Source organism: Furipterus horrens, unplaced genomic scaffold, assembly GCF_987537825.1.
Source record: "Furipterus horrens unplaced genomic scaffold, mFurHor1.1.pri manual_scaffold_7, whole genome shotgun sequence".
NCBI classification, from domain to species: Eukaryota; Metazoa; Chordata; class Mammalia; order Chiroptera; family Furipteridae; genus Furipterus; species Furipterus horrens.
In genome coordinates, this window is record NW_028327177.1 from 76180569 (window position 1) to 76204556 (window position 23988).

Sequence of the window (23988 nt, forward strand, 5' to 3'; positions counted from 1 at the left end):
AAGGACTTAGACTTCTAAAGAATTTTGTGCTTGTTCCTTGGGCCTAGATAGTTAAAAATAAAAGCACTGTGGAGCATAAGGTCAAAGCCTGCATTTTTCACACCTGTAATGGTTGTAAGTGTAGGTATTAAAATAGTAGGGATATTTGAGGTAGGAGCAGGGGCAGCAATGTGAGGGGTGTATGTGCAATCTAGTGAAGGAACAGAAATGAAACACCTCCTTGATTGGCAAATTCAGAGACCTGTTTTCAGTCCTTATTTGTTACAGCTTCTGTCTTCATTTGCTACAACTTCTGTTTTACTCGCTTTCATTGGCTTCAGTTCATTTCCCTTCTTAAATTCATTGGGTGGGCAGTGTGGATTAGTGCAGAGCATAGACTTGGGTTAAACTCTACTTGCTTGAGCTTTCTTTTTACTGTTGGATCTTAGGCTTTGGTTCCTTCAGTGACTTCAAAAAGTTATGAGAATGCAGAACATTCAACACAGTGCCTCTTTACAGGAAGCACTCTTATTACCTTTGAATCTTCCTACTTTTTCCCCTCTTTTAAACTGGGATCTCTATCTTTGGGATATTTATATTAATTGAGACCCTCTTATTCCTAGGCTTTTTGCTGGGGAATGGCAGTATAAAAGATGAGTTGTACAAAGTCCCTCAGTTCTGAGGCCCAGAGAGACTGTTAAGTACAGCACTATAATGCAGTGTGATGTTACATGCTGATGCAGCATCTGCTGTCTGCACCACCTTATACAGAGGACATACATTCTTGTAGCCAGCATTAAGTTAGCTACTGTCAGGAAACAAGCAGTTATTTTGAAGCAAGTGTGGGGAGTATGGCATACAATTTAAAGTTCAGTACTGCCTCAGAGATGTTCATGATCTAGTAGGGAGAAATAGATAAACGGTGATACTAAAATATAGAACATTAAGTAGTAAAGGTGTGTCAGAGTGGTATGGGGAACCTGTCAGATCTGGCCACAAACTGTTATTTGGCAGAAGAAATTGGGAAAGTGGTGGCATTTGAGCTGGGTGTTAAAGTAGGTGTGGGTTCTGCAGGTGTGAAGTGTGGGGAACAGTATTTCAGAAGCTTAGGGGTCAGCAGTTAAGCAAGTGGTATAAAGTATATTCTGAAAAGAGAAGAGTCTTGTGTGGCTTGAGCTGGAACTCAGAAGCAGCCTGGGGTGGTGAGTGGAGGAAAGGTGAGCTGGTGAGGAATGGTGGAATTGTGAGAAGCCCTATTAGATCAGGGTAGGGAGTTAAGATTTACTTTTGTAAGCCACAGGTGGTGACAAAGATTTCAAGCAGAGAGAGAAGCAGCTAAACTTTCTTTTTTGGATCTGTGGCCTCAGTAATACCATGTAAGATAACTAGAGGGAAGATGAAAAACCCACCAGATAGGACATTGTGGAGGAAGGTGTTTAGTTCCTGGACTAGAAGAGAAAAGGACAGTGAAGATGTAGAAGTGGCAGTAGGGGTGATAGACCATTACCATAAAATACAACGCTGCTCAGACTAAATCCTCTGCATAGGTCTTTTGCTTGCTGAGGATTTGGTCCGAGTTGTATGCTCTTTTTCAGTGGGATTGCTCTTGGAGAAAAGCTATGGGAAATCTAAAGGGCACATTTATTATGGGACATTTTGAATGACCACAGTAAATGGAAGGAAGTGATATCTATAGTCTGTGTTGAACTACCTTAAGCCCACTTTTTGAAAGTTATTCTAGTGTTTATTAAGTTTAAAATGTTTTTTTGTTTTTTGGTATTTTTTCCCCGGAATGTTTTCTTAACCTGCAATTGGAGGCATGGCTGCTTTTCATGTTTACTTTTGGAAGTTTTGCTGAGAAAGAATTTAAGCCTTCTAAAGAAAGTCTCTTCCTGTGATGAAGCAAACTTGTATAATAAAATATTTGGCATGATCCTAGGGTAGCAGCTCTCAAGCTTTTTGGTCAGAGGATCCCTTACACTCTTAAAATTATTATGGACCCCAAGGAACTTTTGCTTATGTTCATTGTATCTATAATACTTCCCATACCAGAAATTAAAACTGAGATATGTTTACAACACAAGAATATACAAACATACATTTCATTAGCTGTCAGAGCGGTGATATGTAGTCTTTGGAAAGTAAAAGGCTAGTAATGTCGTAGAATTATTATGGCCTTGTAGGCCACTCCTGAAAGAGTTTTGAGAGCCCCTAGGAATCTCTGGACCACACTCCGAGAACTACTGGGCTAAGATATCTGTCCATTGCTGCCAGGTTGGCTTAAGAATCTGAACCACTTGTAGCCCCTTTTACTTAATATATGTCCCCGAGTTGCAGAAAAGTTATAGTGCCTACATGTAGTGGTGCTCAATTATATGTTAAGTAGCTGTGCTTTCAGGGTATAAGAGGCATTTGAATATTCAGAATGATAATGTGGAATGTAGAGTAGAATATTTTAGATTGTGCCGTTTATTAAATTAAGAATGATATATTAGTTTTGTTGGAGCCAGTTATATCTGGTGAGTATGTGTAGTACCGTGTATATTGTACAGTTGAAGTTTGGTAGCCTCCTAAAGATATTCTCTTTTAAAAGGTATATCTGGAAACCAAAATTTTCTCAATGTGCAGAAAAAATGGCAGTTATTTCCATGAGGATCTTTATTGCTACTGCATAACGGCATAATTAACTTTGGAAGCTAACAAAGGATTTCTGTCTCTAGAACCATTTCCTGGAGGAAGATTCACCAGCCTCTTTCACTTAAAAATCTTTTCATTTACCTCCCAGTAGCTGAGAAAGGGTGATAGACACATCCATAGCTGGAAAAGTGCTTTGAAATGTGCATATTGTTTTTAAGGGAAATTATTTTATTGAATATCTGTACACATTCTATGTACATATCCTATGACAAGAGCTAAGTGAACTTTACCTAACTTAATCTTGACTTTAGCCCTGTTAAATTAGGTGTGGCCCCATTCCCGTTTCAAGTAATTTACCTGAGCTTAGTATTAGTAGCAGGACCTGGATAAAAGTCCAAAGGCTGTCCTAACTCAAAAGTCCATACCATTCCTACCACTTGTGATGACAGGAGGAAAGATATGTGGGAGGAAAGGGATGACTTGTTTGTATGATTTTGTTTTTTAAATTGGACAATTGGAGTCAGATTTGAGGGGAAATGCTAGGTTTCTGGTACAGAGCAGAGGGTTTCTCCTGAGTCAAGGATATGTTGTACTGGTAGGAAAGAAGAACCTAGAATGCTAACTAAGATCCCTTCAGGTCACCCAGTGGCTCACTCTAGAAGGTGAGCCAAAGGATTTGAGAAATTTCATGAAGACAAGTGTTTACATGAGAGGGAAAGAACTATTTAGGCTAGAAAAGAATGGCAAGAAGTAATGCTATTTGCGGAGCAAAGGGAAATTAATGCCGTGCAAGGTCTGATCCTGGCAGACCATACGATGGTGGTTGTCTTCACTGAGGGTCACAGAGTCACATAGGGTCCGTATTACCATGGTGTGGCATGGCCTGACACTGTGGCAAGACCATCTCTGGCCATGAGTACTAATCTTTCAAGAGCAAAGCCAGCTAGGCCTACACCAGGTACTAACAACTAGTGTAAGATCTTATGTTCCTGCGTCAGAGAAGAATTAGGTTGGAGCTGTTGTGTGGTTATGTCTTCCCATATGTGAACAGATTTCTCTTAAGATTATCAGTTCTTTTAAATAATGGCAAAGAAAGTACTTACCTGGAAACTCCCTGGGAATTTACTTGTAAACCAAATGATCTACCATATTTCCTCATATGCTACTTATTCTTTATTGGACTGGGATTCATTGGATTGGTGATTCTTAGTAATACCACAAGAAATATGAAAAAGGTACAGAAAATTTTAAGGTATTAAAACCCTTCTATTAAAAAGCTCTCAGCCTAGTATGGTGTAGCTGAAAGAATATCAGACTAACATTTCTGGGATTCTGATTCTCTTTGGTGTGGTTGTTAACCCTCTCTTTTTTTAGTACCTGTCTAACTTAATCTTAGAACTGTTGAGGATAAAATGGCACATTAGTCATTTAACAAAAAGTAGATGCAGGGGAAAGTAGTCTGTTTACTTTAAATATGTCCTACATATTTCTAGATTTTTTAAAAAGTCTTAAGTTTTAAGATCTCGTGGTTATTTTTGTGTGTGTGATTTTTTGAAATTTAAATTTTTATTTTTACAGTTGACATACAATATTATATTAGTTTCAGGTGTACACCCCAGTAATCAGACATTACATAACTTACTAAACAACCATTCTGATAAATCCATACCCATCTGACAAAAGGTCTCATGTTTATTAATGTTGGAGTTAGAACTCTTAACCACTGTGTCTTTCTCACAGCATTTTCTCCTCTTGAGTTATCACTGGTATTAAAAAAGAATGAGTTGAGGCTGGTGGGTAAAATGAACAGAAAACAAGTTGTTCTTGTAGGCCTCTTTTCTGAATTAGTCATAAAAGCCAGGGGCCACTCGTGTTTAGTGGATTAGGTATTGTTCAGATAAACAAACTGATAACTTTGCAGGCATTGACTAATTTAAAAACTGGTGCATTCCACAGATTATTTGCAATTTGATTGTTTACAACGTGGGATACATTACTGTTTGCAAACTAGTTCATACAAAGATCAGATTTATTAACCTAATTGTGGCTTTAACAAGGTACTTTGGAAAAGGAAAAAATGGTGCAGTTTATAAAGCATTTTTACACATTTGGCCTATCTGGTTCCCTGAGGTTGGGTTTCCTGTTATTTCCATTTTATTTTTAAAATGTTTTTGTCAGCAGGTGTTATTGAATAATGGCCACCCACAGAGTACTTTGCTTTATTACAAGCTGGTATATATGTTTGGGGCATCAGTAATAGAAAAATACAGTTATTGTCGCGTGGGTAAAGTCTGTCATAGCCAGCCCAGTACACGTGTATAGACTGACCTTTTGAATGTAGGGACAGGAAAATGGGTCATGTGGAGGAGGCTCCTTGTGATTACAGTAGCATAATGTGATCTGTCCTAAAGAATCCTGGGCTCCTGATAGAGTGAGCTGAATGGGAATGGCATTCACAGAGTTGTTAAAACCTTGAAGTTGCTAATTCTTCAACTAACAGATTGCCAAAACAAGGAAAGGGTTGGAGGGGGCAGGGGGTGGTTTGTGAAGGCAGTGTCCAAAGAACTCAAGGGCAATGGAAGCTGACTTGAAGACATTTTGCAAGTTGTAAAGTACTTTCCTCCCTTTTTTTTTTTGATGGATGAGTTGTCTGATTTCAGGGCATTTGGAGTATTTTAATTGAAAAGTGAAACACCAGATAGAATTCTATAAGTGGGCAAAATGCCAAATAATTTAGGAAGAGCTGGACATGATCAAGGAAATGATAAGATTTGTTAGAGATCCTCAGGCTCTTTGTCGCCTGAAATACGAGGACATGTCTTTGCCTTGTTGCTGTTGTGCTAGCTGGAAGATAGAGAAGCATGAGAGAAACTGTTACGGAGCAAAAGGGGGTTCTTTTACATGGCACTTTAGTGTAAAACCCAACTACTAGTGTTGAGGAAAACAGGTCTTTATTTACAGTATTCCAACCTGGGGAGGGCAGTGAGCCCTTCAGCTCAGAGCCCTCTACTCCCACAGGACCCAGCACTTCCCCTGCTCCTCAAAAGGCTAGAAGCCAAAAACATGCCCAGAAGTTCCCCATCCCTTATCTTTCAGCTCTCTCCTTCAGGATCTGGGGCACGATGTGATCCACCGCCATATAACAGTCCAGGAAAACATGCCCTGTTACACTGGATCACGCAGGTTCTCCCTGTCCTTTTCAAAGCCGCATGGAGTTCTCCCTTTCCTTTCCAAGCCCCATGGAGTTCTCTCTTACTTGGAAACCGAGTGGATCTCCTCTCTTCTTCCCTAAATGGTTGGTGCCTATTTTTAAATCCCTGACTGCATCCTGTGATGCAATGGGCATGGTAACCAGTTCTGACCATTCACAGAACCTTGCACAGGCTCTATGCTCTTTCCGCACCAGTCCATGGTCAAAACCCCTCCTATCTCCTTGGTGCCTTGGAAGAACCAAAGCAATTTGCATAACTAAGACACTAGCTACTAGCCATAGTCATGCAAAGGCATCTTAAAAGCTGTTCCCTTTTCCCCATCCCCCAACCAGCAGGCTCTGGGGATTTTTGGAGACCCCCCCAACTCTGTAATGTAAGAAACAAGGAAATAGTGACTCTTGCACCAGTAGAAAATCATTAGTAACAAAGGACAAATGTCATTAGAAGGTTTTAAGGGCAAATGTAATTAGAGGATCTCTGAAAAGGAAGTTGACAGCATTAGCATATTTACAAATCACAAAAGGGGCATTTAGATAATTGCTGTAGAATGTAACTCAGTAATGCAGAAATGGGGAAGAAGGAGAGGGGAGGGGAAGCTTAATCGCATTTCTATAAAACCAGTTTTCTTTGTCTACTTGGCACGCACGTTCTCCTGGCTGTGAGGGTGCACCCGACTCTGCAGACTCGTGAATAAACGCCCAGCTTTGCTGCTCAAGTCCTGGGTCCCAGTATTTATTGTGAGCATTTCTCACAGTAACAAAATGAGTGTTAAGAACTCAGGTTCCCCCGAGTGCACAATTGAAAAAGGAAAAGGGTATATGGGAGAAATGTCTCTAAAAAATAGGGTTTGCCTGTGTTTCCCCAAAGTGGAATGAGTACACATATGAAAACAATCCCAGAAGATCCTGGTTTGCGATCTCCCTTGTGTTCATTCATTCATGTATGCTTGAACTCTGAAAATTTTCCTTTTTAAAAATTAAGGTGTCCCTAGATAAAGACTTACTTCTCTTTTTATGGAGTGGACTTTTCTGAAATATTAGCTGTTTAAATGCAAGTAAATAAACATGTTTTCCTGATGTCTATTGCAATTTCACAGCAGATTTCATTTGTAAAAAGCCATTGAACTAACAACAGATTATAAAATAATTCTAGGAAGACAGATGTCTCCATAAAAACTTTTTATTTTTCACTTACACTTGACATACACTATATTAGTGTTGGGTGTACCTCATAGCGACTAGACATTTATATCTTAGGAAGTGATCACCCTAGTAGTCTAGTACCCACCTGGCACCATATATAGTTATTACAATATTTTTGACTATAGTCCCTGTGCTGTACTTCATATTCCCAGCGCTGTTTTGTGACTGCCCATTTGTTCTTCTTTATCCCTTCGCCTTTTTTCACCCTTTCCCCCAACCTCCCTCCTATATGGCAACCATCAAAATGGTCTATCTATGAGTCTGTTTCTGTTCTATTCTGTGTATTTTGTTTAAGAAGATATATAGTCTTGAAGAAGATGATACAAAAAATTTGTTTGATGCCATACTTACTCATAAAGTCCCCTGTTCACTATATAGCATTTCTGGTCAAATAGGGATTTTTGTTTGTTTGGTGGTGGTGGCGGTGGTAGTTGATAAGCTTTCATTGGAGATTTAGGCACCAAATATTATAAGCTGTGTGCTGTCATCTAATGTTTTCAGCTGTATTGTAAAGGCTGTTAATTGCTTGCTTAAGGTTTGTTAGTTGGGAAACTTAGGTAATTTTGGAGAATCCAGACTCGGCTCCATTTTGAAGAACTGACTTTCTACAGCATTTTGAAAGTTCTGCCTGTTAAACGTTTCATTTACAATTTGTTGTGTGACAATTAGAAGGCTTCCTTGACATAAATCAGTGGGAAGTAACTATTTCTCTCTGATAAGCAGTGTTAAATATCATGATAATGGTTCAACCCTTACATTCAGTGTTCCAAAGGCAGTGGAGAACATTCATTCTCGCTCCTCCTGCCCTTTTCCCTTAAGGATACCCCAGTAGTACTTTTCTTGCCATAGTAAGGATGGTGAGACTAATGAGGGTTATGGGACTCTTGGCTGGTGTCTAGTTAAAGTGTACCCTTGGGTTGACCTGGGTTTTTCATCCATAGTACCCTGTGCTCGAGTCATATCACCCTTACTTATTCCCACCCCCATATACACAAACTCATAACAACAAGTCTGGGCTCTTCAGAGGTGGAGAGACCCACTTGCTGTTACCTTCATAAGAGAAGCCCTTGGAGAGTCCAGATGGATCTGGGTTAAAAACCCCAGCTCAACCACTTAACATAAGTTTCTTAATCTTTCTGCTTTGCAGTCTTCTTAATTTTTAAAATGGTGACAAAAAATACTCCTATAGAAGATGTGGTGTGCCTGTTCTGGGCCACCTGTGAACCAGCTCTGCCTCTTCAACTTCAGGTGCCATTTGTCACATCCGGTCTGGAAGCTGGCTGACCTGGCCCCACTAGAGTGAAGTGTGTGTAGCTCTGTTACTGGAGGTTGGTCATTTCCATTCTGTCACATGCAGTCAGAGTGTATTAGCCTAGAAATAAGGAGGGGACAGATGGCAAGAGCTGCCAGAACAGTTCAGATATGGTAGCACCTTCATTGCAAGAACAAAAGGTCTTAATGGGAGGTCTCATACTGGTGGTTCTTCTCATTTTCTTACCCTGCCCCTTCCAAGAGGTTTGCACTATTGAACCAGTGAGTGTTGGTATGTTCTTTGTTCAAAAACACTGTGTGTCTTTTCAAAATTAATTAGGTATATTTTCCTACCTCATCTTCATTCCCTGACCCTGGGGGAATTAACTTGAAAAAGCAGCTGTAATAAAAAGTAATGAGTGCTCATCTGTTGTTGAGGTTTTTTGTGGAGAAAGATGAGTTCAGTTAGTTGTTACATGGTGGATTTAGCAAGCACCCCATATTTCTTTTTAACAGTCAGATCTCAAATAGCCTTTCTTGGGTCCTTCTCATTTGTGAAATTTTGCTTTGGTCGACCATTAGAGAAGAGGAATATCTAAACATTTTAGTCAAATTTATTTTCTTAGAAGCACATGAGAACATGCACACAGTTGTGCACACATGCTGCATGTTAAGAATTATAGCTCATTTTGCCTTTTTGTACATGTAGATTTTGTGCTACAAATACTGGATTGTGTTGGCATGTGCTGAAGAATTCTGATGGTGTATTTGCTGAAGTGTTAAAGAATGATTCCAGTAGCAGAAACATGCAGATGGGCAACTCGCCTGTTGTCCACAGCGTGAGAAACGCTCGCAATAAAAACTGGAACACCGGACTTGAGCAGTAAAGCGAGGCCCTTTATTCACGAGTCTGCAGAGCCGGGCGCACCCTCATAGCCAGGAGAATGTGCGTGCCAAGTGACAAAGAAACCTGGGTTTATAGTCTTAGTGTCCCCACCCTGAAATTGCCCTGAAAGTGATTATCTTCCCCACCCTAAAATTGCCACCCTAAAATGATTAACTTCCTCGTTCTAAAGTGAGAGCGATTAGCTTCCCCGCCCTAACGCGGTTAGCTCCCCCTCCCCGCTCCTTCTTCCCCGTTTCTCCATTACTGGTTACTCCGGAGTTACAATCTAACACGGTTATCTAAATGCCCCTTCTGTGGTTTGTAGATATGCCAGTGCTGTCACCTCCCCTCTGAGACCCTTTTAAGTACATTTGCCCGTTGTTATTGCTGATTTTGTACTGGTTTGGGAGTCACTATGTCCTTGTTTCTTAAAACAGTATGCCCATAGCTTTGGCAGACTGGCCTTGTTAGGAAATAATCTATTCTGGATGTCTGGGAAGCTGAGGGCTTCTGTAAGGCACACCACACTCGTGCTGTTAAGGGCAGTTTGTGAGATGCCAGTAACTTTCTCTTCTCTCTGCTTCATCACCAGCTCTTCCTTCTACTGTTAGTTCCTTCTACTCACCAAACCAAGCACCAGTTCTAATGTCCTTGGTTTCTGACTCTCTTCTTTGATTTCTCATTTCCATATTCTGCATACAACCCCTGCTTTACCTAGTATCCGTCTCCTGTCTCCAAAAAAAAATAAATAAATAATGTCCCCATTTCTTCCCCAGGACTTTGTTGAGTGTATTCTTTATCTCCTTTTTTCCATGACTTAACCCTATCTCTTGTCAGCCTTTGATCTTTCTCCCTATTTCAATGTGCAGCACAATTTATCTCCCTTTCCTATATAAAATCCCCTCAAATCCTTCCAGTAGTAACCAGGGCCAGCTTTACCTCAACACCACAATTCTCAAAGAAGGCTTCCTGTTTCCTCTGTATTATTGCTCTGGCCGTTTTACTGCCTTCATTTTTGCAGCCCTGATCCTATATGCTGGCTGGTTTGGCTCAGTGGATTGAGCGTCGGCCTGCGAGCTAAGTGTCGCTGGTTCGATCTTCCAGTCAGGGCACAACAGAGAAGGAAAACTCTTGACTCCAAAAAACCTCCGCTGCCTTGCGGCATACCTCTTCAGGGGAAAGGCTAAGGGAGTAAACCCCGACAGAAAATCCGGAGCCGGAGTCCCTAAGGCGGTTTGACGTTGTAGTCAACACCGGCAACTCCTGCGGCGCACCTGAAGCCAAGCTGTATTGACTCCGTCTTTCCCTTGGACCCTTCAGCTGCGAAGAGAGGGGGGGTCTGCTGCATGGGCAACAGCAGACCCTCCATATCACCCTGCCCAGGCTCTGTAGCTTCAGCTTCCCTGGAGAGGACACTCCAGCGTCATCGCAAGATGTCGATTCAACACGGGAGGAGACAGATACCGTGTCACTCCCGAGTCGGACTGCACAGCCATTCTCGGGGGTGCAGATAGACTCTTAAGAAGCTGCACCATCGTCTCTCGAGACGGACGGCTGCCGACGACGATCCTATATGGCCTGTTCTCCTAAAAACTGGCAGTTACCTCCTGATCGACGAAGCTTGGGCCCCTCTTCCCAACCTTCATCCTACTTTGTCTTTCTCTGCAGTGTTTGTTTATTCTTTATTCATCTGATAAATAGTTTTATTGACAAAGATGATCAAGATGCCACCTTGCCATTGAGGAGTATGCAGTTAGTTGATTGGCAATTATAGTGCAATGTGGTGAGTGACATAGAATGTTGTGAGGTGTCCTAGAGTGGGACAGGCTCCTCTTAACTGATTGGATTGGGCTGGGAGTCCCCTGAGGCTGGCACCTGGAGTGCCTGTTACTGTCTCTGTTGAAGGTATTCTTAGACCGATGTCCAGTTGTCCTCTTTATTTTTTTTTAATTTACTTATTTATTTATTTTATTTTATTTTTAGAGAGAGGTGAAAGGAGAAAGAGAGGGAGAGAAACATCACTGTGTGGTTGCCTCTCACTTGCACCCCCAACTGGGGACCTGACGTGCAACCTAGTCATGTGCCCTGACTGGGAATCGAACCAGCAGCACTTCGCTCGCAGGCTGACGCAGTTGTCCTCTTCTTTATGTGTTGGGTTCCCTTGGAGGAAAGAACTCATCTGGCTTCATTGAAATTCTCCATCAAGGTGTAGTTTAGTAAAATTTTAATGGTTGACTCATGGTGTTAACTCTGGCTGAGTCTTGTTTAGTATACAGCACTCTGACTTAAACTTTTCGGTAGTCCCTGTAGACAGCTGATCTGTTATGTCCCCAGCGAGTGATAGTGAAATGTTTCTAGTGGCAATCAATCTTCTTTGTGAATATTAACACAATTACATTGGGTTGGCCCAAAAGTTCGTGACTTTTTCCTCCATAAAATAGAAGACATTTTCACCAATAGCTTTATTGTTTTGGCTATTTTGAGTATGTTGGTTATCTCCTGCTATTGGCTTGTAGGCGGTGCTGCTAAACATCTTTCAGTGTTTAAGACAGCCGCACAGAAAGAATTATTTGGCCAAAATGTCAGTAGTACCAAGAATCTTTGTAAACCACTTTTGACACAGTCTCAGTCACAGCACCTTCTCCATACACTGCACAAATTTCCTTTTATTTGTTTTTTTTTTTTTTTTTTTTGCATTTCAGTTGCATTTTTACCTTTCTTGAAATAATAAAGCATAATACACCAAAAATGTTGTGTATCTTCTTCCATCTTCAGTATTAACCCTTTGAGTTCCAGCGTCGCTCCCAGCGACTCGTTTTTCGATGGCTATGAATGTAAATAACAATGGAATAATTCATATTTTATGTTTTGTTCTCTTTTTTTGTACCTCAGGTTATATAATGATATAGCTTTTTCTCATGTTGACCCAAATTTCAAATTTTTATACTTGTTCAAGTACTGACATAATAATTGTTTTAATTTTTACTTACATTTTAAACGGTGCTTTTAATTTCATTTATCTTTGCAATAATCATCGAAACTATGCAGTATGCATGATAAGGAAGCTTTTGCTAATTGACATTTTCTTTGCTTCATGGTATAGCGTTAGCATCTTTTCCGGTGTCTCAGCAGAGTAGGTTTATTGCTCTTGTGGCAGAAACGCGGAGAGTCCTTGAGACATTTCACCGCCTCATATGGAGAGACAGGGACCTGAGTATGGATATGATATAGAGTAAGGGACCTTATACCATCTTACAATGAGTCAGTCTTTCCAATGAGGGGACATTGTTTACTGAGGAAATGCGAAGTGCTGCATCCTAGGTCCATTTCGCCAGTGATGGAATCACAGAGCATCCTTGAAACATTTGACCCCTTCATCTGGAGAGGTAAGGGGCTGATATCTTCCGACAGTGAGTCAGCCTTTCCGAATGAGAGGAATGGTGTTTACTGTGGAAATGCGCAGTGCTGCATTGGCTCTCAGGATATCCCTCTAGCACAGCGGTTCTCAACCTGTGGGTTGCGACCCCTCTGGGGGTCGAACAACCCTTTCACAGGGGTCACCTAAGACCATCGGAAAACACATATATAATTACATACTGTTTTTGTGATTAATCACTATGCTTTAATTATGTTCAATTTGTAACAATGAAAATACATTCTGCATATTACGATTCATAACAGTAGCAAAATTACAGTTATGAAGTAGCAATGAAAAGAATTTTATGGTTGGGGGTCACCACAACATGAGGAGCTGTATTAAAGGGTCATGGCATTAGGAAGGTCGAGAACCGCTGCTCTAGCAGATTGTAAACACAATGAAGGTTAGTCTCTGCGTCGAAGCAGATTCAGATAGCACCACTGCCCAACGGTATTTGTGGTAAACGCGCACTTCTGCTTTGAATAAAAAGTATCAAAAGTTGGTATCCTCTGGGTGAAGCAATATTCTTATCATACTGGAATGGATCATTCTTCTGTGCTGCAAGAGCAAGACTACTTTAGAGAGTCATAGATGAAGAAAAGGATTCAGTTGAACTTCAGCCAGGGAGGGATTTTATATGATTCTTACGGCCAGTATTCATTCGTTTTGAGCCTGTGATTTTTTATATTGGAATGACATATATAGAAAAACTGAAAATGATTGCCCCAGTGAAGAGAAAGGAAACTTTGTATGAAGAAGAAATTTCAAAATTGATCAGCGATGAATCGAGTGACAGCGATTTTGTGATAAGTTATCTTGAAAGGAGTGCATCTGAAGATAAAGTTAATACGAAACTGAAACTATCTTCTTCTGAAAGTGATGCTAGTGAAAGCTGTTGGGTTGAGAGGGATGCAGATGGGCAGGACACAACACAACTTCAACATCAATTTACAGAGCTTCCAGGTTTGAAGCATGCCCCACCGTCTGATTCTAAGGCAAGTGCTTTATTGCTTATTTTCATCTCTTCTTCACTGAAGTGCTGCTGAAGGTGATGGTAACCGAAACCAACAGATATGCACTACGGTACCTTCAGTCACACAGAAACTTATCCCCTAATTCTAGAGTGAGTTCTTGGAAACCAACGACAGTTGCAGAAATAAAAGCTTTGATAGTTTGTATACTGAACATGGGCATAATTACTGAACCATGCATGTACAGCTACTGACTGAAAAAGAAATCTTTGTCAACTCCTTGGTTCTGGCACATGTTCTCTCGTAACCGATTTCAGTTATTGATGAGGTTTTTTCATCTTGTAGACAATTCCAAAATCCCCACTCTTGATGATCCATCTTATGACCCATGTGCTAAATTTCAGCCAATAATTGATCACGCCAATAGTATCTTTCAGCATTACTATACTTCCCACCAAAAACTGGAGCATCGATGAGAGTTTGGTTGGTACCAAAAGTCACAGCAGATTATTGCAGTACTTGCCAAATAAACACCATCATCACTGAGGAGTAAAATTTTGGATGATGTGTGATGTAGTCTCAAATTACTGTCTTGTATTCTATGCTTACCTTGGAGCAAAAAGTAATACAAAGATGATGTGAAGAAACATGGTTTGGCCTATACTGTAGTAACTAAATTGCTTACCATAGGACAATATACAAATAAAGGTTACCACATCTTTTGCAAGTTTTTTTAGTTCAGTTCCCCTGGCTAGGTACCTCTACTCAGTAGGGACATGCATTACAGGAAGACTTCATAGGAATCAAAAGTTTCGCCCTCACCAGATTCTACAAAAGTTCATTGTGGGAGAGGTAAATTTTTTAGAAATGCCTTCCTGTGACTGTGTGGGTTTAGGGAAAGGAAATCTCAAAGAAAGCAGATACTGCTCCTGAGTTCTTATTCAGGTACAAGAGTGTCAAACAGCATCAGAAAGAAATATGACACCACTTTCCAAGCCAGATATCATATTGGAATACAATCGATACATGGGAGGCATAGACACATCTGATATGATGCTTTATGTGTATTTGGATGAAAGAAGAACACTAAAGTATTGAAAGAAGGTTATGTTCAATTTATTATCAAGAATGCTGCTGAATGCATACATTCTTTATATAAGGAAGATTTTTTAGGTGGGAACAAACCAGTGTCGCGATTGAACTTCAGCACCTCTATAATAGAAGAGCTTGCCAAAGAATGGCATGAAGTTAGAGACACTTAACAAATCCAGCAATGAAGAAAATCCACCACGTCCCTCTCACATATATGGCGTAAAGATGCTTCTAGAAAGAAAGCTAAGATTGTGTAAGTAATGCTCAACAATGGAAAGAAAAATTAAGTCGAGAACAGTATGTGTGAGATGTGACAAAAGGCTGCACCCAAGATGCGTCAATAGTCACAAATGTTAATATATAAACATTTTACTATTATTGTATCGTTTTGCATTTCATTTTTGTTTATAAACTGTTTTTCACTATTGATATTTATTGATGCCGTTTGTGTTCAATTTTTTTGTACGGTATGAAGGTTTTTATTTTTTTCAAAAATTTATGCAATATTTGGCATACTTGTTATTCATGTTGTGCTGTATTATACTTCAAAAGCCATATAGACAAATTTATTTTTTCTAGAATAATTGTTACAATAATTTTAATGCAATAAGTTTTTGCTAAATTGCATCAAAAAACTGCTTACAAAAGAATGTATTTACTATATGTTGTGAAATTTTCAGCAAATTATGAATAATAATGTTTTTATAGACTTTTTCATAAAGTACATTTCTCAGCAAAATAGTCTGGCATTTCTCACATGAATTTTAGCAATTATGCATGGCACTCAAAGCGTTAAAATGGTGGCACAAAAATTCACCAATTTTGATTTTTTTTTAATTGTTTTTCTATTACAGTTGTCCCCTTTTCCCCCCTTTGCTCTCCCCTGCTTCACCGATCTCCCTCTTTCACAGTCCATCCCCATTTTTAGTTGGTCATGTCCGTGAGTCATTCATATTAGTACCTTGACTAGACCATTCCTCTTCTTTCCCCCCTTCTCCCCTACCCGCTTCCCTTCTGGTCACTGTGTTCCCTGTTTATATGCCTCTGGTTCTGTTTTGCTCATTTGTGTTGTTCATTAGTTTCCTGTATTAGGTGAGATCATATGGTACATGTCTTTCGCCACCTGCCTTATTTTACTTAGCATAATACTATCAAGTTCTATCCATGCTGTCACAAAAGGTTGGAGTTCCTACTTTCTTTCTGATGTGTAGGTAGTATTCCACTGTGTAAATGTACTACAGATTTTTGGTCCACTCATCATCCACTGATAAGCACTAAGGTTGTTTCCAGCATTTGGCTATTGAAAATAGCACTGCTATGAACATAGGGGTACATAGGTTCTTTTGAATTGGTGTTTCAAGATTCTTTGGGTATAACCCTAGCAATGAACTCACTGGTTGAAAAGGCAGTTCCATTTTTAGTTTTTTGAGGAAATTTACTCTTTTTTCATAGTGGCTGCACCAGTCTGCATTCCCACCAACAGTGCATTAAGGATCCCATTTCTCCACATCCTTGCCAGCACTTGTTGTTTGTTGATTTATTGATGATGGCCATTCTAACCAGTGTGAAGTGGTATCTCATTGTGGTTTTAATTTGCATTTCTCTGATGGCTAGTGATGTTGAGCATCCTTTGAGGTGCCTATGGACCCTCTGTATATCTTCCTTAGAGAAGTGTCTGTTCAGTCCTTCATCCATTTTTTAATTAGATTGTCGTCTTGGTGTTGAATTGTTAATTTCTCTCTATATTTTGGAGATCAAACCCTTGTCTGAGGTATCATTGGCAAATACGTTCTCCCATACAGTTGGCTCCCTTTTCATTTTGCTGATGTTTCTTTTGCTGAGCAGAAACACTTTAGTTTGATGTTGATACTTTTTTTTTAATGTACACTGATAGGACAGTTGTCACAATACAATCTAATAAAATTGTTTCAAATGAAGTTAAAAGACAACTAAGCGCTACCAGCGCCATCATATGAAAAAAAATGTAATGGGCTTTTTGGCCAACCCAGTGCTTCTCTTTGATGGATGAGAATGTGTTAAAATGGCTACTGCTGCCTTTGTTAGTTACTTTTCATATGGGGTCCTGTGTGCTTTTGCGGGCCAGGCTTTTAGAGTAGTACAGTCCTCCCTTTCTCTAGGGATACTTTACATCTGTTTGAATCCCTTGCCCAGTGACAAGTGAGGCCATTTGTGATGGAGGCTGAGGTGTGTACCTGACTGGCGTTCATGGTGTGGCACCCAGTGACCAAGGCATGGGTTGATGGAGGCCAATGGGAAACTTGCTCTGAGATTGAACCTTTGTTGGTATGTTCTCTGGCAAAGCTACACTACCACCAAACCAGTTCTGAAATACTTAGAACAAACCCAGTGCCTTCCACGCTCAGGCTCACCTTGATGTGGCTGTGGAGTAAGTGTCCTTCCCCCTCCTTGTCTAACTGCCTTCTCAGCCATAGCTCTCCTGCTCCCAAGAGGTGCTCCAGTAACCCAGTAACCATGCTTAACTTAGGGGTCAGCGTATCATGTATCTAACAACTCTTCTGTTTTCTTGCCCCTCAAAATGCCAGAATTATTTAAGAAGGAACCTTTGTTTTTGTTTTTCTCCTAGGTTTGCTTATTTTTTATACAGTCCTCCATCCTGGGGAAAGGAAAGGAAGTTTAAGGGCCCGCCTGAAGGAGATCATTACATTGTGGCAGGCAGTCAATTTCACCTCATGAATTGGTCCATTTGGGTGTTTGTTTCCCCACCTTGTACTTGGAGAGTTTATTATACTGTATATGTTGATCTAGATGGGACTGTCTTTGAAAATTAATATTGTATAGATACAACGGATAGACTTTCCTTTCTTCTTTTCCCATTTGGGTCTGAATGATCATGCATTGTAGGGACTGTTTGGCACCACTTACAATTGTAAACAAGTGTTAAGAGCCAGTGTCAGTTGGAGATTGGTAGGGACATAATGGTTGATAACACAATGTATTACTTGTCTAAGATTCATTATAGTGACTTTCAGTCTTCAGCCCCTTGGGAGCTAGTACGAATGGTACTTTTTATTGCTCTGTGTGTGTCCTCCCAGCCAGTCACAGAGCTGCAAAGGAGCAGACCAAGTCGGAATAATTAGATTGAGGAGTGAATATCACACTTATGATTTTATTTTATTTTCAAAGGATTACCAGTATCCACTTAATAAAATAAGAGTAACCCTCTGCAGCAGGAGTATTTGAAAGCTTGTCAGTATAATCTTGACAGCTCAAAAGAAGTAGTGTCCTCAGCACTCTTAGGAAGTGTCCTTTTTTTATTGGCCAAAAGACATTTTTTCTGTTTGTGTCACATGTTTATGTCATTAAAGGCAGATGTACAGAAAGTGAATTTGAAAGAGGAAAAGTTTTATAGACTCATCCATGCTACATAGAAGTAAGTAGTAATGTAGAAATAGCACCATCTAATTGAGTTTTGAGGTGCCAGATATAAAGTAATCAAATGTCTTAAGAAATTGAGAGACAAAAATAGAAACTGAAAGAAATATTTATAAAGCAAATAATGATGTATCTTTCCTTGACTGTTTTAGAAAACCTCGAATCAACTCTCAGCTGGTGGCACAGCAAGTGGCACAACAGTATGCCACCCCTCCACCCCCAAAGAAGGAGAAGAAAGAGAAGGTGGAGAAGCAAGACAAAGAGAAACCTGAGAAAGATAAGGAAATTAGTCCCAGTGTTACCAAGAAAAATGCCAACAAGAAAACAAAGTAAGTCCCTGGGTAACTCAGCATAGAATATTATTTTGCAGGTGAATCGAAGATATCTTTTAAATGCCTCTTTTGGTACCTCCCTCTCCTCTTTAGACCAAAGTCTGATATTCTGAAAGATCCTCCTAGTGAAGCAAACAGCATACAGTCTGCAAATGCTACAACAAAGACCAGTGAAACAAATCACACCTCAAGGTATTTGAAACTAGAATGAAATATTCAAGTGCTACTCTGGTTTATTTAATCATAATAAACTCAGATGGTTTTGTGTCTGTGAGTTTGTAGGCTAAGAAGGGATGGGGTAAAGAACTATGTATGAGACTGTTAACTTCATATATATGTGTGTGTGTGCGCTACTTTTATATTCGCTGTGGTCAAAACAGGAGACAGCTCAGTTGATAATTTTGAGCAGTCCAAAGCTTTGCTAACTGAAGGTGTTTTCTGTTATTGCTAAAGTTAATCAGATTTTGTGGTAAAGCTTTGGCATAGGTGGTGACAATGTAGATTAACTGCCACAGTGTCATGAAATTTCTGTGTATTAATGATGTCTGCCAGAAATCGTTTTTAATCCATAGCTTTTTAAATTGGCTATCCCCCTGTGGTATTGCTTTCAGACCCCGACTGAAAAATGTGGACAGGAGCACTGCACAGCAGTTGGCAGTAACTGTGGGCAACGTCACCGTCATTATCACAGACTTTAAGGAAAAGACTCGCTCTTCCTCCACATCCTCATCCACAGTGACCTCCAGTGCAGGGTCAGAACAGCAGAACCAGAGCAGTTCGGGGTCAGAGAGCACAGACAAGGGCTCCTCCCGCTCCTCCACTCCAAAGGGCGACATGTCAGCAGTAAATGATGAGTCTTTCTGAAATTGCACATGGAATTGTGAAAACTATGAATCAGGGTATGAAATTCAAATCCTCCACCTGCCCATGCTGCTTGCACCCCTGGAGAATCTTCTGTGGACATCAACCTGTTAGTGATGCTGCCAGGATACTTTCTGCTTGCCATGGGCATTTGGCCACCAAGGAATTTCTCACCCTGACTATTACTCTTGACACTTTTATGTATTCCATTGTTTTATATGATTTTCCTAACAATCATTTATAATTGGATGTGCTTCTGAATCTACTTTTTATAAGAAAACAAAACAAAACAAAAAAACTGCTGTGCACAATTTTCCATGTACATTACAACTGGTTTTTTTGTTCTGTTCGGGGGGAGGGTTGGGGGAACTTTTATTTATTGTGTTCACAAACTCCATCCTTACAGCATATCCTTCTAAGTTTAGTTCTTTCTTACAGTTATACTATGTACTATCAGTTTTGATATAACTATATAAATATAAAATTATATATAAATGGTTATTTGAAACCAATCCATGGCAACGCTGGTGCTTGTTACACTGTGAAGTGAATACAACATTGAACAGTTACAGATCTGGGACAGTCCCTTCTACAAAAGAGCTGAAATTAAAATCAATCTTACATGAAGTGTGTTCCAGCCCACGTGGGAACTTGACTCTCATCTGTCTAGAGAATACTGGACAATATGAAAATATATATTTTTAAACAATGTGATCTCAAATTAAAGACTGCTCCAGATAGCCTGCATTTGCAATGGAATAACTGACAAATCACAGGTGGTTAGTTGGAAGGCTTTATCATTCAGACGTAACTAAGCTAGCTCCAGAATGCCAAGTATTCATGTAAATTACGGTTACGTGTTAACATTGCTGTTCTTACATAAGCACTCATGAAAATATGGTATTCTGTAACTGGAATTCCATCTTTTCCAGACCTCTACTCATGTCTGGGGTGAATCTATAAATTGTCTCTTAGTTTTAGGAATAAAACAATCTAAACTGTATTTTTGGTCCATACATGAAGCAAATCCCTATTTCCACTTCGCACATGACATTGCAGTGGTGATTTTGGAATTGAAATTTGTTTGCTTTGTATAAACCCCTCCTTTTCCTTACCCTACCAATTCAGCTGTGAGCATTGTTTTTCTTTCTTAAAAATCTACTCTTGTTTTACTAATGAAAAATTGTTACCAGCCACATTCAGTCCAGACATTTCCCAATTCCCTGCTGTGGGAAGAAACTCAAGTGGTGAGTGTTTGAAATGCTAGCAGCCATAGTTGCAGGGAAAGCTCATACTTCTTGGGAGCCTGTGGTCTTTTCTTCCTTAACATAAAGATAGCTTGAGTAAACTCTGTTTTAAAGTTTGTTTTTCACTCATTTTTTTTTAACTGTATTGCAAAGAAACACACACATATGCACACACGAAGACCACTAATGATTCCAACCTCCCCACCCCACACCCACATTTTAAAAATGTTTCGTTTTGCTCTTTTTGGATTTAGTGTCTCGCTTCTGTTTAACACTTAACCATTCACATCCAGAGTTTAGAGACTTCAGGGTCATTTCAGGAATGGAAATTTGATGTCACCTTCCTTATTCATACTTTAGAGTCTTGTAAAAGGGCAGCTGATTTGTAAGGAAGCACCTCATTTTGGTGTGAAAAACCTGGTTTGCTTAAGAATAGAAGTAACTTCTATCTGGAGGCAAAAAGTTAAAAAAAAAAAAATTAACAGCTTGATTTGAGTAGCCAGCAGGAAAGGTTCCTTTCACATTTACATTAAAACTATTCTGTAGTCACTGTTGTACCATAATTTAAATTACGTTCTCAAGGCAAAGGTTTGTAAAGCAGTGCCATTTGTTGCTGTGGTCCTACTCTAAAATGCATAGACAATGTTGCCCTCTTTAAAATAATGCTCGTATCTGGGATGCAAGCTGTGCTTATCTTTTTAAATACATTTTTCAAGTATTTATTAATGAACCAAAGGAAATCAGATGCTTTCTATAAGCATTAGAATATATAATACATAGTGATTTGACTATGAATCTTAAATCCACATTTTAATATTTGTGGGATATTGCAAAGACATTCCTTCTAAAGTTTTAATATTCCTTTTATTAAGGATCTCAGGGAGGGTAAATTAATCAGCCATATTTATTTTCGAGATATAAGGAATTGCTGAGTTTCTTAAATTAACTTTTTGAAAAGAAAAATGTCACTGAACTCGTGGGTTGCACTGCTTTTTGAACCAGTAAGTGTTGGTATGCACTTTGTTCAGAAACACTGTGTAACTATCAAAAATAGTTCCATGTAAAGTGATTGGACCCCTAGATTAGTGGAAAAAGCTAATTAACCAGCTACTCATAGGCTGCTAATTCATTGCCAATGTCTTGCTTTTTCAGTTTTGCCTCCGTGATAAAATTAAAGAATGGGAAAGGGCGAAGTAAGCGAGGGTTGCTTTCGAACAGGTGGGATGATATCGCCATTTTGATAGGAACTGCAGCTGACAGTGTAACATTTCTTGGCAATCAGATGCTACTGGGCCAGTCCTTTAGCTGCTATTGTGTACTCTGTTGAGGTAGTGAGGTGGGTAGGTACTTGAGGCTTTTAATTTCTGAAATGGATGGTGTCCCTAAGGCATGTGTTCTGGAAATGGAATTCATGTAATTTCCTGCATTTGCATTTTGCTCGACATCTAGTAGGCAGTGTGTAAAAACACTAGTGTAGATTAGAAAGTCTATATCAAAAGAGGGCCAGCAATACTTGGTATTCAGTGGCACAGTAAGCAGGTTATAAAAACAAAACAAAAGCACAGTGTTATGCTTGCAACTTTCCATTTGTTTTAGCACCACACTATCACTGGTGCATGCACACACACACAGAGCTTACCTGACATGCTCTGTTTGAGTCATGCAGTTAAAAAAAAGGTAAAGACATCTTGACACCCACAAAACCTTTTAATCAAAACCTTTCAATTTCAATCTGGATATTTCACAACATTGGCAGAAGCTTCTGTGAGTTTATTTCCACTAAGGTGTTTCACCTGCCTTATCAAGACCATTCTCAGTCTACTTTTTTAAGCTACCATATCTTAAATTATTGAAAATTTATTAATTGCTGAATATATAATAACCTTTGCTTGTATGTAATCGAAAATGGTTTAAGAGCCAACATTTAGAGTATGACAATGGAGCTGAACAGTTTTTAATGCGCAAGCAGTTCTGTTCTTGTGTATGACTTGTAACCTTAATTTACTGTGTAAAGATGGTTACATTATTTCCTTAGCTTTGTTTGTTGGAGACATAGAGAATGCTTGTTAAGTATGTCAAAACATAATCTTGTGAATTTTTGTTAATGTATTATACGAGCTATATTTTTCATTTGCCCAGAAAGACAGCTTGTATAACGCTTTTGGAAGTTTCTGCTCTGTAACGTCTTTAGAGTTGACAGTCTTAGGTTTGTTTTTTTCTTCATGCTAAAGTGTAAGTTGGTGGTTTTGTGAACTGGTCAGAAATTCACAGGTCTTAAATGTTTTGGGGAAATTTATATTGGACACTGCTCTTTGTCTAGCAAATAAAAGATGTTAATATATTCCTGTTACTGGCATGTGCACGACTATGTTATTAGAAGCCACTTTATCATTTTCTTGCTTTAAATAGAAATGTCTATTTATGAATTCTGCTTGTAGTTTTTTTCACAAATAAAATAGTAAAATTTACATCGAAATCTTTTATTTTTGTATGTGTAGATTTTAGCCTCTAGGGAAATAGTTACTTTTTGAACTCAAATTTTTAACTTGTAGACCACTGTCAGTGTGAATAGGAGGCTAAGAGTTTGTTTATTAGAAGCTAAAGTTGGTTTGCATTGCTACAGCAGGAATACAGTTGAACACAAGAATGTCCGGATTTTGAAAGAAAATGAATCACTGTATTTGAGGGTATCTTTTGAAATAGGTGGCAGTGATCTAAATAAGGGAATGGAGGTGATGGCTCAGAGTGGTTAATTCAACGTGTGAAACTGAAAATCTTCGGAAGACTACCTGTTTCTGGCCAGCTGCAGGTAGGTGAATTTGTGACTTGATGTGAACAAAAGGCAGTGTCAAACCTGGAAGCCACACAAGCAAAGGTGGCTTATTGCCTCTGTTGGGAAACTGCTTCTACTTCCAAAGAATATGGAAACCACTTAAAAACTTCAGAATCCGTCCCCAGTTACTCTTTGTCCTGGGTCAGTACTTGAACACTGAAAGGAAGAGAATATAAATGGTACAGGACCCTAATTTGAAAATTGGTTTGTGTTGGTAAAAGAAAACTTGGCAAACTCTCTTCTCCTTGTCATTATTTTCCAGGACCAAGTCACAACCTAAGTCTGGCTCCTCAGAACTTTTGGGGGTCCCTGGAAGGGTTGAAGGGCAGGAACAGATGCTGTCTGATATTTCCCAGGTGCCGTTGTGGATACCGATAAAATAACTGGACCTTCTCTGGTACCTGAGGAGTCCTCCATGAGGGTCCCTGCTGCTGGTGGCACTGGTATCACCATTTGGAGAGGATGGTAGATCCTTCCCACACTAGATAGAAGCATGCAGCAAGAGGTTGGTCCCTACAATGGAAGTGCAAGTCTTAGGAAGAGGGTGGGTTTTTCCAATTGTGAGGATGAGAAAGGAAGCAAAGGCTGAGCCCCAGCACAGTTAACACATGTTAAGACACCTGCTGAGGAATACCATGGCTAGATGTGACACC

At 39.6% G+C, this 23988-nt stretch overlaps 1 protein-coding gene across 1 annotated transcript in view; it reads left to right on the top strand.

Annotated features, from left to right (window-relative positions):
* RYBP (RING1 and YY1 binding protein) overlaps positions 1 to 22185 on the top strand; it is a 93827-nt gene extending 71642 nt beyond the window's left edge. Inside the window, exons 3-5 of the mRNA XM_090283828.1 lie at positions 18215 to 18391; positions 18488 to 18586; positions 19006 to 22185. Of these exons, the coding sequence (XP_090139954.1) occupies positions 18215 to 18391; positions 18488 to 18586; positions 19006 to 19258 (529 nt within the window). The 3' untranslated portion in view covers positions 19259 to 22185. The remainder of the gene's footprint in view (positions 1 to 18214; positions 18392 to 18487; positions 18587 to 19005) is intronic.
* Positions 22186 to 23988: the final 1803 nt, after the last annotated feature.